The 12,730-nt window shown below is 36.0% G+C and overlaps 6 protein-coding genes across 6 annotated transcripts; 2 read left to right on the forward strand and 4 right to left on the reverse strand.

Annotated features, from left to right (window-relative positions):
- Positions 1–247: 247 nt before the first annotated feature.
- On the reverse strand, positions 248–1,198 carry AC631_02125 (uncharacterized protein; the record flags this gene model as incomplete). Its single annotated transcript, XM_015610955.1, has 1 exon — positions 248–1,198. The coding sequence occupies one exon, from the start codon at positions 1,196–1,198 to the stop codon at positions 248–250; it is 951 nt and encodes a 316-aa protein (XP_015468231.1).
- Positions 1,199–2,660: 1,462 nt separating this feature from the next.
- AC631_02126 (Phenol hydroxylase, C-terminal dimerization domain-containing protein) lies at positions 2,661–4,808 on the forward strand (the record flags this gene model as incomplete). The annotated part of the gene is made up of 1 exon (XM_015610956.1): positions 2,661–4,808. The coding sequence occupies one exon, from the start codon at positions 2,661–2,663 to the stop codon at positions 4,806–4,808; it is 2,148 nt and encodes a 715-aa protein (XP_015468232.1).
- A 679-nt stretch (positions 4,809–5,487) lies between these two features.
- Positions 5,488–7,176, forward strand: VAC8 (protein anchor; the record flags this gene model as incomplete). The annotated part of the gene is made up of 1 exon (XM_015610957.1): positions 5,488–7,176. One exon carries the CDS (start codon positions 5,488–5,490, stop codon positions 7,174–7,176), a length of 1,689 nt encoding a protein of 562 aa, XP_015468233.1.
- A 197-nt stretch (positions 7,177–7,373) lies between these two features.
- AC631_02128 (uncharacterized protein) lies at positions 7,374–8,771 on the reverse strand (the record flags this gene model as incomplete). The annotated part of the gene is made up of 1 exon (XM_015610958.1): positions 7,374–8,771. The coding sequence occupies one exon, from the start codon at positions 8,769–8,771 to the stop codon at positions 7,374–7,376; it is 1,398 nt and encodes a 465-aa protein (XP_015468234.1).
- A 124-nt stretch (positions 8,772–8,895) lies between these two features.
- AC631_02129 (Mrp/NBP35 family ATP-binding protein) lies at positions 8,896–9,885 on the reverse strand (the record flags this gene model as incomplete). The annotated part of the gene is made up of 1 exon (XM_015610959.1): positions 8,896–9,885. One exon carries the CDS (start codon positions 9,883–9,885, stop codon positions 8,896–8,898), a length of 990 nt encoding a protein of 329 aa, XP_015468235.1.
- Positions 9,886–10,113: 228 nt separating this feature from the next.
- AC631_02130 (beta-glucosidase) lies at positions 10,114–12,624 on the reverse strand (the record flags this gene model as incomplete). The annotated part of the gene is made up of 1 exon (XM_015610960.1): positions 10,114–12,624. One exon carries the CDS (start codon positions 12,622–12,624, stop codon positions 10,114–10,116), a length of 2,511 nt encoding a protein of 836 aa, XP_015468236.1.
- Between the last annotated feature and the right edge of the window lie 106 nt (positions 12,625–12,730).

The raw sequence follows: 12,730 nt of genomic DNA on the forward strand, positions 1-12,730 counted from the left end.
TTGGATTTTGGTATATACTTCTTCACAATAATATTACAATAAAGTGTTTAATCATTGGTTATTGAACCCATTAAATTCTCCACCAAATACTGCACATTATTGCTTGAGCATATTTCTAGCATCTTGTTTACGAGGGACCAATGGTGGGACCTATGACCATGGAGAGAGGTACGCTGCAACTACAGAGGTAAGATAAAGAATACTAGTGCAATCATCATATATTTAGATACAATTAGAATACATATATTTAACTAGCTGCCGCTCGAGTGCCGTTTGGCGCAGCAGAGTGCTTTTCCATTAATTTTTGTTCGAGAGCATCTTGTGCATCTTTAATTTTTTGTCTACTTTCTTGAATCTTTGACTCTAAGGTCAAGACAATATCATAATGTAATTCATTCTTAATTCCTTTTTCTGCTAAGTCTTTTTTGGCAGGCACGAAATCAACAATAATATCCTCTTTAACTGCGAAAACAGAATCGTCTTCGGTGTACTTACATTCACGGTCGTAAATTTGGGTGATCAATGAGTGGTAGTCAGGATGAGTCACTCTCCAATGAATATGACCTGGTCTCATCGGATGTCTGTCCATTATTTGCAATAATTTTCCAGCAGGTCCGTCATAAGGAATTGGGTAAGCAGTTGGTCTTAAACCTACGAATGCATAATAACCATCATCATCAGAGAAAAAAGTACCTCTTAAATTGTATTCTGGCTGGTCTGGATCCTGTTGTTCGTATAATCCGTTAGGTGCACAATGCCACACTTCCAATTTGACACCTGCCAAGGGATTGCCGTTTGTGTCCATTATGCGACCACTAACAAGAGTTTTTTCACCTCCGACATCCTTTTGAATAATTGAGGCACCCTTTGGATATTCAGGTGAACCATCTCTATAAAATGGACCAACGATTGCCGAAGAGGTATGGTCTGCAGTGTCCGAGCTATGTGTTAACGTATCAACCAAAGCTTCAAGTCCAATAACATCAGAAACCAAGATACCCTCATTCCTTTTTGCATCAGAAATCTGTCCAATACTGTTGATGAGTTCAACTCCATACATCCATTCATCGACTGTAATATTGTTTTCTCTAGTAAAATCGTGAACATGTTGGATCAATGATGAAAGAATACGACGAGCCTTTGGGGATGTTTTAGGTCCCATAGATGTAATGACATAGTCTGTAAATTCCTGTGACATGTTGCTAGTATATTGTTGGTACTAAGCAGTTCGATGAAATTAACTTACAATTTTCAATTGAATTATATACTAGCCATGTCCCACAAATCGGATATCTGAAGTGCGTCACTTTACATTTCCGACGGGGTGAAGTGCGAATCTTTTAGATCATAATTCAGTACTACTGCAACAACTTCCTATAAGACGATACTTTTATATTTCCGAAGAATAACAATTAGCATCCCATTATTGGATAAATACAATTCTGGAAAACTATAAAAAATGAATTGCCATTCAAGTACTTCAATAATTGGCGATATTCTATACCTCATACTCTATTTTATTAGTAACACGAATTTTAGAAGCCTAAATGGATAATGAATATAAAACATAATAAGATAATTATTATAATTATTGTATCCTTCACACTCAAGTCATTTGGCTGATGGATCTATAGTAACATATTCTAGTTATACTTCTCTAAAATTTGAAATTAGACTGAAGCAGATATTAGTACAAATCAAAAGTAGGCCCAGTTGTCTAGAATACAAGAATCAAGTTGCATACATACCTGCAATTACCCCAACTTCTAAATGTAGTACATAATAGCTTTTATTATATCATGATGCTTCATTACGTCAATTAGTATATAGATATGGCTTTGTTCTTGTTACGTCTCAGCGACGAGTGATTTACTCCGACTCATGTGCTGCAAGTTTTTTCTCTAACGGCCGAAAGAGTGCGACAATATTTCCGCATTGCTGCAAAGCAGTTCTGAATCCTGAATAAAGCCTCATACTTTGGATACTACAGCCTATAGTATCTCAGTCCTATAGAGTTTCATCGCTTTCTTCCTTATCAAAATTGTAGTAGTCCATTCTTGTAGATAATACTTAACTACGAACCCTTAGTTTTTCCTATATATATTTCCGTAAGAATATAATAGCCACCAGCCACTCAAATATACATAGACCCTAATGGAGTAATACTAAAATGCCTGGTAACTAGTATTGGCCAAAATAACTGTGTATACACGATCTGAAAGGACTAGTCATGCTTCAGATATTCTTCAACTTTTCGGATTTCTGAATGTCCAATATACATTGACTCTTTTATTGAATCGCGGGCCCGACAATTGGTTTGGATCCGCATGCTGCTTTCATTTCAGTTCGGGAGTGTTTATTCTAATGATAGACAACTAAAATCTTTTTTCTTGCAATTTACAGGTTGCGGATTTAATGAGCTCTCCACAAATCAGAGCATAGCATGTCTCCGTGAAGCTTTTTCCGCGAATGCCATATATTTTTCCAGTCGCAGCTTTTACGACAAGAAACGGTCAATATTGATTTTGCGGGGTGTCCTCCTATATTGCATTTTATCGGAAACCTAAAACTATATAGATGAGATTTTAAATTGTATATATAGAGATCTAAAGTCCAATAAGTTGAAATGAAATAAAGAATAAACATCATAGATTCACAAAATGACTACAGAATCAAAAATTAAAAAGACTCAAACCGAAGTATTAATCATTGGTGCTGGTCCAGCAGGGTTGATGACTGCGTGTTGGTTGGCTAGAACCGGTATTCCATTTAGAATAATTGACAAGCGTACAACTGATATTTTTGCAGGACAAGCTGATGGTTTGCAATGTAGAACATTGGAAATCTTTCAGAGCCTTGGATTCGGAGACAGAGCTTGGAAGGAAGCTAACCATATGCTTGAAATGGCATTCTGGTCCCCTAATGAAGATGGTGAATTAGCTAGAAGTACTATTATTGCTGATACCATTCCAGGAATTTCTCGTTTCCAACAGTGTGTTTTACATCAAGGTCACATTGAAAAATGGTTCAACGATTCGATTAACAAATGGTCTGGAGGCAAACGTGGGGTGGAAAGACCACTCTTACCATTGTCGATCAATGTAGATGAATCGAAGGTCGATGATGCGGAAGCCTATCCAGTTTCTGTCCTTGTTAAGAACTTGACAAAAGATAATGAAAGACAGAAGCAGTCGATTCCTGAACAATTTGGTGCTAAAGTCGAGAATGGTCTTTACAGACAATTTGACGGTGATCAAGAAAAATTCTACGCCAATTTAAAGACCGATATCGAAGAAGATGATACAATAGACAAAGAGGAATTTGAGGTCATCGAATGTAAATACGTTGTCGGTTGTGACGGTGCTCATTCATGGGTCAGAAAGCAAATGGGTATTAACATGGAAGGCGAAACAACCGACTTTGTTTGGGGGGTTTTAGATATGGTTCCACTTACTGACTTCCCAGATATTAGAAAGCGTGGTGCTATCCACTCCAAAGACTCTGGTTCCATTATGATTATTCCAAGAGAAAATGACATTGTTAGATTATATATTCAGTTGAATGAAATTGAACGTGATCCAGCAACTAAAAATGCATCTGAATTTGGTGGTGGTATCGAAGATAAGACTGCAAAGACCAAGGGTAGAGTTGATCGTTCTAAAATTACTCCTGAACTTATTTTAAAGACTGCCCAGAAGATTTTTGCTCCTTTCAAATTTGAAATGACTGATTTATCGTGGTTCACTGGTTACCAAATTGGCCAGAGAGTTTCACCAAAGTTCACTAAACACTCTAACCGTGTTTTTATTGCTGGGGATGCGTGTCACACTCATTCTCCTAAGGCAGGTCAAGGTATGAATGTCTCCATGATGGATACATTTAACCTTGGATGGAAGTTAGCTTATGTTATTAAAGGATTAGCATCCAGAGATATTTTATCGACTTATGAATCGGAAAGAATCAAGGTTGCTCGTGAATTAATTAACTTTGATCATAAGTTATCTCGTATGTTCAGTGGTAAACCAATGATTCCAAGCAAAGATGCCTTAACAAAGGGTGAAGGGGTTGACATGGACGAATTCCACAAGGCATTTTACAAGGGTAATGTGTTTGCTTCTGGTACCTTAGTCGATTATAGTGCCTCAACTCTCGTCGTGAAACCAGAGACTACTGATGACGTTTATTTCGAATCTCAAGCTTCTAACATTCCAATCGGAAGAAGATTTGATACATCGCTTGTTGTCACTCATTCAGACGCAAGACCAATCCAGCTCGTGGATCGTATGTTGAGTGATGGTCGTTGGAGAGTCTTGAACTTCTGTGGTGACGTTACAAAAAGCGCACAGATGGAGATTTTGAATAAGATTTCAGATTTCGTTTACGCCAAAGACAGTTTCAGAATTAAGTATACTCCAGTTAATGCTCGTGAAGATTCCATCTTTGATGTTCTTACTATCTACTCATCCAAGCGTGATTCGCTTGAACTTTTTGACTTCCCTCGTTTAGCCATTCCTCAGGACCACAAGAAACGTCGTAACTATTGGAAACTTCATGCTGGTATTGAAACTACATTGCACGAAGGTGAATGTAACGCATACAAGAAGTATGGTATCGATACCGAAAAGGGTTGTATTGTTGTTGTTAGACCTGATGGTTATGTTTCAATGGTCACTGATTTTAGCCTTGATGGTTATAAGAAGATCAGCAATTTCTTCGATGAATTTATGATTCCTCAAACTAAGAACATATTGCCACCACAATCCGAAGATGACATTGACAGATTTGTCAAGCCTTTGTTTGCTATATAATCATTAGATTATCTATTTATGTTCAGTTTTTAGTATTTAGGCATAATCAAAATGTGTTGTTTCTCAGTAACTCTGTACAAATAGTGGTTGCGAAAAATTGCGAATGGAAGCGGGTCCGAAAATTGAACCCCTACCGACTAATTCTGTTCGATTTCTAATTGTGCTACCCACTATGCCAGGTAAGGTCAACATGGGTATCGAAGACAATTTTTTGAACGGCGATAGCCTTATCGTTCGTAAGCAGAACCCACCACATATCAACATAATTATCACTATAATCGATATATGGATGGAAATGAAGAACGTAGCCACCAGTTACTATATTCTCATTGCCGTATACATATTAACTAATCTATTCTTGTAAGGCATCTTGAAAAATGAAACGGGGCATATGTGCAGGACACACACCGAGATGATATTTGAGGTGTACAGCTAATTAATCGGACGCTTGATAGCATTTCTATTCTATTCTTCATCAAGAGTATATAATTCAATCAATTAGATTATTTCATCAATATTTGTCATACTGTTTCAGTTGGGTTTGTTAAGTTTTATTTTTATCGTTGAATATTTATAAGTATCAATTTTCAGTATATCTGATTCAGCGAAGTTTCAAGCATAAAGGTCTTTAAGATAGAGAATATAATCAATACATTAGTAGTTTTAAGACATTTACAGAATGGGGTCTTGTTGCAGTTGCTTATGTTCACGCAATAGAGATTCAAAATATCCTCCACTCTTGTTAGCTGAAAATGAAAGGGAAGCAATTTCGGCGCTATTACAGTATTTGGAAAACCGCTCGGATGTGGATTTCTTTAGTAACGGGCCATTAAGAGCACTCAGTACTCTAGTGTATTCCGAAAACATTGACTTACAAAGAAGTGCAGCATTAGCATTTGCTGAAATCACGGAAAAAGATGTTAGAGAAGTTAACAGGGACGTGCTTGAGCCTATATTAATACTCTTGCAAAGTGCTGATTCTGAAGTGCAAAGAGCGGCCTGTGGAGCCTTGGGTAACTTGGCCGTGAATAACGAAAATAAAATATTGATTGTCGAAATGGGAGGATTAGAACCATTGATAAGACAAATGATGTCCACTAATATTGAAGTGCAGTGTAATGCGGTTGGGTGCATAACTAACTTAGCGACGCAAGACGACAACAAAACTAAGATAGCAAAGAGTGGAGCTTTAATTCCTTTAGCGAAACTAGCTAAATCCAAAGATATTAGAGTTCAGCGTAATGCCACTGGTGCTTTATTAAACATGACGCATTCAGGGGAGAATAGACAAGAATTGGTGAATGCTGGGGCAGTCCCAGTATTAGTATCTCTCTTATCCAATGAGGATGCAGATGTCCAATATTACTGTACTACCGCTTTGTCCAATATTGCTGTTGATGAAATCAACCGTAAGAAATTGTCCACTACTGAACCGAAATTAGTTAGCCAATTAGTTAATTTAATGGATTCCCCATCTCCAAGAGTTCAATGTCAAGCAACATTAGCTTTAAGGAATTTGGCTTCGGATTCAGGCTATCAAGTTGAAATAGTAAGAGCAGGTGGTTTGCCACACTTAGTTCAACTCTTAACGTGTAACCATCAACCTCTAGTCCTTGCAGCTGTTGCATGTATTAGAAACATTTCTATCCATCCTTTGAATGAAGCTTTAATCATTGACGCTGGGTTTTTGAAACCATTGGTTGGTTTGTTGGATTTCAATGATCTGGAGGAAATTCAATGCCATGCGGTATCAACGTTGAGAAACTTGGCAGCTTCAAGTGAAAGGAATAGATTAGCGTTATTAGCTGCAGGTGCCGTTGATAAATGTAAGGAATTAGTATTGAAAGTCCCACTTTCAGTGCAACTGGAAATCCTGGCTTGTTTCGCTATATTGGCATTAGCTGATGACTTGAAGCCTAAGTTATACGAAAGCCATATTATTGATGTTTTAATTCCTTTAACTTTCAGTGAAAATGGTGAAGTATGTGGGAATTCTGCGGCCGCATTAGCCAACCTTTGTTCTAGAGTTTCCAGCGAACATAAGCAATATATTTTCAAAAATTGGTCTGAGCCAAATGAAGGTATTTACGGGTTTTTATTAAGATTTTTACAAAGTGGTAGCGCCACTTTCGAACATATTGCATTGTGGACGATTTTGCAATTATTGGAATCTAATAATACGGAAATTAACTCGTTAATAAAAGAAAATGAATCTATCTTATCAGGAATAAAGAACTTAAGCGCTTCTCAACAACAAACACAACAAAACCAAGGCCAAGTCAATAACCCAGACCTGAACGATCAGTTCGATGATCCAAAGGTTGAATTATTTAACTTAACTCAACAAATTTTGCAAATTTTAGGTTAACTTAAGTATTCACAATTCTTATCTTAATTCTTTACATTTTTTCTATTATTGTTTATTACATTTTATAGAAAATTTTTAATTCTGCTGATTTAACCAAGATTCCAAAGTATCGTTCTAATATTGTTAATCCTCGAGTGTTACTGGCTACTACCTACTTTTTATATTGGTATATATATTTAATACATACATGTCATATTTTAATTATATGCCTCTAGTGGCTTTTTCTCTTTATTAGTTATCTTACCACTTACCTTCATATCTTGAAGTTTCCGAATTAATTCCAGGTCATCTTCCGTATTATTATTAGTATTATTGCTGTCATTAGCGGCGACAGGTTCCATATTAGATGATTCTTGTGCATATAGCTTATCCAATTCGTCTTCTAATTCTTCTTCATTTATGTAGGCAGTGCCACTGGAACTAAGAGACTCTGAAATTGCATTAGTCTTATCATACCCTTCTTCTAGTTCAATTTGTAAGTTATCTACGTCATCAAGGTTAATACTTTCATTCAAAGCATTCAAAAGTTTAGAGGATTCAGACAACAGATCAAATATATTTTTGTTAGATGTTGCATCATTTATTTTCAATAAGGCCGTATTCAATTGGCTTAATGCTGAGGAAGACTTTTCTAAAGAAGCATGTATTTCTCTTCTTGATTTCAACATATTTTTCAATCTAATGTTCGTTCCAATTTCATTCGACGAGTTTCTATTTTTCAAAAGAACTTTCATATTATTAGATATGTTTACAGATTTTATTTCTAATTCTTCATTTCGCTTCTCGATTGCTGTAATAGTTGATTTCAACCTGATTATTCCTATATCTTCATCGCTAATATAGTTCAAGTTTCCTTCATTCAGGAATTTGATACAAGTGATGTTGTCTTGTTGTTTAAGTTTGCAAATGCCTAAATCTCTTGAAAAGTATACAAGTAGTATCTCAAAATCCGTGGGTGAAAGGCCAGGATCAATGCTCTTCATATAACTGTAACATGATAATTTATCAAAAAGTGAACTACTCCTAATACCAACATTAATTTCTTTTTGAATTTCATTAACAAACTTCTGTCCGAAAGCACACAAAATAGACCATGAAATGTACGTTTCCTTATTTAACTCATTCTTCTTGTTAGTTGCAGTGAATATGCTTGTAAGCCTTAATTGTTGAATACCCCAATGTAACCATTTTGAAGGCGATATATAGTCCGTAAATTTAATAGAGTCATTCATGATAGAAACATATGAGTCGGTGGCGTTAATATATAATGAATAGGGAATAAGAACTCTTCGCTGAACTAGTTCATTTAGTATTATTCCTAATCCTTTTGGTTGGCCATACACTGGTATTGCTAATAATTGTGCAATATTAGGACTGAAAGTATTAATTGATACTTGGGATCCTGCTAATAACCCTGATTGTAATAAACTAATCAACAAATCTGACCATGCTTGAATATTTGCTTCAAAACCTTCTGGATTAAGATGCTTCAAATTTTCGAAGTTACTATACAACGAGTTTAATCTGGATTTAGGGAAATGTGGATTACTCCGTATAAATTCTTCAATTTTAGTCTCTTGTGATACTTCTGTCATATATTTAATTATAAAATATACTATTTATATTTATTAATAGTTCTTATCTTTCCATCACAAAACTTTTATCGCAAAAAAAAAATTGTCTTAGGATTATAGTACATTATATTATATTTACATTAATTTATATATTTAGTTTTTTAATAGATATCTCTACTTGATCTCTTAGAGCATCAACGACATCTAAAATTGCATTTGACGCTGGTGAGTCTGCATAGCTGTCAAAGAAACTTTCACCAGCATCACACGCCTTACCTATCCTAGGATCTAATGGAACAGCTCCAAGGTAGGGAATATTCAAATCTTCACATAGCTTCTTACCACCTCCGGTTGTAGGTCTAAAAATTTGGGACTCTCCTTTGCAATTAGGACAAACAAATCCGGACATATTTTCCACTAATCCTAGAATCTTGATATTTGCTTTTCTACAAAAATCAATCTCTTTCCGCACGTCTAGCAATGCAACTTCTTGTGGTGTAGTGACAATCAAAGCACCATCTATTCCAACTTCCTTCATGTACGTAGTAACCGATAAATGCTCATCTGAGGTTCCTGGAGGGGTATCAACCACTAAATAATCCAAATGTTCACCCCAATTAACATCTTTCAAGAATTGCTTTATTAATCCATTCTTCTTTGCACCTCTCCATATAACAGCCGAATCGGCATCTGGTAACATGAAGGATATACTCATAAGCCCAAGATTATCTGCTACATAAACCGGTGACCATCCTGAATTAGACTGGTGGATCGACTCACCTTCTGCACCGAGCATCCTAGGTAAAGATGGTCCGCATATATCCAAATCCATCGCACCAACCTCTATCTCTTCATCTGCAGCTAAAGCCCAAGATAACATGGATGTAAATGTTGATTTACCTACACCACCCTTTCCTGACAATACAAGTATCTTATGATCTATCTGCGATAATCTCTTATTAATTAAAGGCAAATCTGGATCTGGTCCTTTTGGTAGTTGTGATGAGCATATATCTTGGTTGGGGCATCCATTACAAGCATCTTCTTTTCCAGCTTGTTCAGATTCTGGTCCAGGACAATGTTCCGGAGTCTCTAACTCTGTCTTTGATATATCTTCTACTTGGGATGGTGGCATCTATAACTTTTGTTTCCTTTTTAAATATTATAGTTATCTGAAAACTTACGAATTACTAATAGAGTAGTGCGCTATTTTTCGTACAGTCTTGATCTTACTCGTTTGCAAGCACACTATATATTATGCTAATTTGTCTACAGGGATGTTTCAGTATTTGTTAGTCATTAGCGTAAATTACTAGAGCCATAAGATAAATAAAAAGAAGCTAAGTCATAAATGTTTTAATCTTTAATCTAATAACCAGTACATATTTGTATCAAGTCTGAAGGATGTCTTTAAAAGTATGTTCTCACTGCTATTACCGATTAATATATCATACTCACCACTTTCAGAAAGCCATTGGTTTTCTAGTGAGTCCCAGTATGAGGTAGATCGCTTTATTTCGATTTCGAAGTGTACATTATTTTCTTCTTTAACCTTTAAATATACTTTTTGGAAATCTTTCAATTCCTTTAATGGCCTTTCAATGCCTGGTGATAGAGCTTTTATGTAGACTTGAACTACCTCAGAACCATTTCTATTTCCAGAATTTTTAACTAAAACATTAAATTTCAAATTTCCGTCTTTGATAGATAACGAATTTAGCTCCTTAAACTCAAATTTAGAATAAGATAAACCAAATCCGAATGGGAATGCAACATTTTTTTCACATTTTTCGTAGAATCTATAACCGACAAATACATCTTCGCCGTATAATAATTCACCTTTATTAGACTTAAAGTTGACAAACGTTGGATTATCTTGTACCTTGATAGGAAAAGTTAAAGGTAACTTGCCGCTTGGGTTTACATCTCCAAATATTACATCGGCAACCGCATTACCTGCTTCAGTTCCCCCAAACCAGGCCTGTATTAAGCCTGGCACTTCATTCAACCAAGGAAACTCCACTGGGGTACCAGACTGATTAACAACAATAGTATTAGGATTTGCTTGTGCAACTTGAGATACTAGTCTATCAATGTAGCCTGGCAACTTCATATCTGGTCTGTCAAAATTTTCACTCTCCCATTCTTTCGATAAACCTACCACCAATACCACTGTATCATTTCTTTTTGCTATAGATACTGCTCGAGAAATTTCCTTTTCAGGATCTATTACTTTCGCCACTCCAAATCCTACCGCACCTCTTCCATCAACTAACGAATCTAAGAAATCATTGATCTTCGAAGTAGGACCACTTCCAAATTCAATTTTTATTTTGTAACTTGATCCTTTTTGTAAATAGATCGAATTTTTAACTTCAACTGTTCCTTGCTCGTAAAACGATGTTCCTCTTTTCTGCGTAGTTTTATTATCCACTAAAAGATTTCCATCAATAAACAATTGTACCGTTCCTACTACTATTAACCCGAATTCATACTCACCATCAGAATCAGGGATAAAATTACCTTCGAAATCTACATAGAATAAATTGTTTGAGATTCGATCGTTTTCATAGTCTGGCATTCTGAGATAAGACTCGGTTAATCTAAATTCATCAATTAACGTCCTATTCTTGCATGACGAGGGTTCAAGATACACTTTAGCAGTATACCCGGTAGAATTATCATCTCTTTTTAACTTAGACCCTAGAGGGGGTAAAAATTTGTGTCCATGAGCTCCTACAGTGTATTCTGGGGAGTAACCTAATTTTGCCAGAATTGCTTCGTAAATATTAGTTACTTCATAAGAGTTTAATGCTGCAGAACCTCCACCACTAATAGAAGTATTCTTTGCATTTGGACCAATAACTGCGATCTTATCCTTCTTATCAAGGGGTAATATACCTCCATCGTTCTTCAATAGAACAATACCTGAATTTGAGAAACATCGAAGCTTCTTAGCAGTCGCTTCAGTATTATTTTCGCTCGATTCTGGCGCATTTTCAGGAACTCCAGATTCAATGCAATACTTGATCAACCGTAACATATTACGAACTCTATTATTAAAGGACGTATTAGAAATTTTTTTGGATATTTTGGATATGTATACAAGATCCTGCCTTCTAAATATTGGAGGGCCTGGCATTTCGAGATCTAAACCATTAGTAATAGCTTCTGCGGTGGAATATGTTCCACCCCAATCTGAAATTGTAGTTCCTTCCCACTTCCATTCATCCCGTAAGATATCACAAAGTAAATATTTAGATTCAGCTACATGTTCTCCTCTTACCTTACTGTATGAAGTCATCACCATTCTTGGTTTGGAGTTTTTTACCGCCAATTCGAATGGCAACAAATAAATTTCTCTCAATGCTCTTTCTGTGATATTGATATTAATTGCTCTTCTATCGTCCTCGATATCGTTACATACATAATGTTTAACACAAGCAGCAACATTTTGGGATTGAATACCATTAATAATAGAAGTTGCCAAACTTCCACTTAATACCGGATCTTCGCTGTAGGACTCGTACCCTCTTCCTCCCAAGGGGGACCTCTGAATGTTGATAGTTGGACCTAATATAGCATGAGCCCCCTTGTACTTAGATTCAATTCCCATGAGCTTTCCTGCCTCGTACATCAAAGACTTATCCCAAGTAGCACCCAAATTTGTACCGTTAGGAAAACATGCAGACGGGACACCAGGAAAATAGGACTTGCCTCTGACACCATTCGGCCCATCAGAAAATCGAATCGAAGGAATACTTAATCTTTCAACTGGTGCAGTATGAAATCTATCCTTACCTCCAATAAGCAAGATCTTTTCTGAATCAGTCAATTCAGCTAGTGTTTTTTCGATATCATTAAATGGGTTCATTTCATTAGAATGCAGATAAACTTTGCAAAGTTGACTTTAAATCCTCAAAATTAAGAAAGTAAGGGGTTCTGCATACTTTTATATTCTTACATATATTAACTATAAG

The sequence above is a fragment of the Debaryomyces fabryi genome (genome assembly GCF_001447935.2).
Source record: "Debaryomyces fabryi strain CBS 789 chromosome Unknown contig00034, whole genome shotgun sequence".
Classification (NCBI taxonomy): Eukaryota; Fungi; Ascomycota; class Pichiomycetes; order Serinales; family Debaryomycetaceae; genus Debaryomyces; species Debaryomyces fabryi.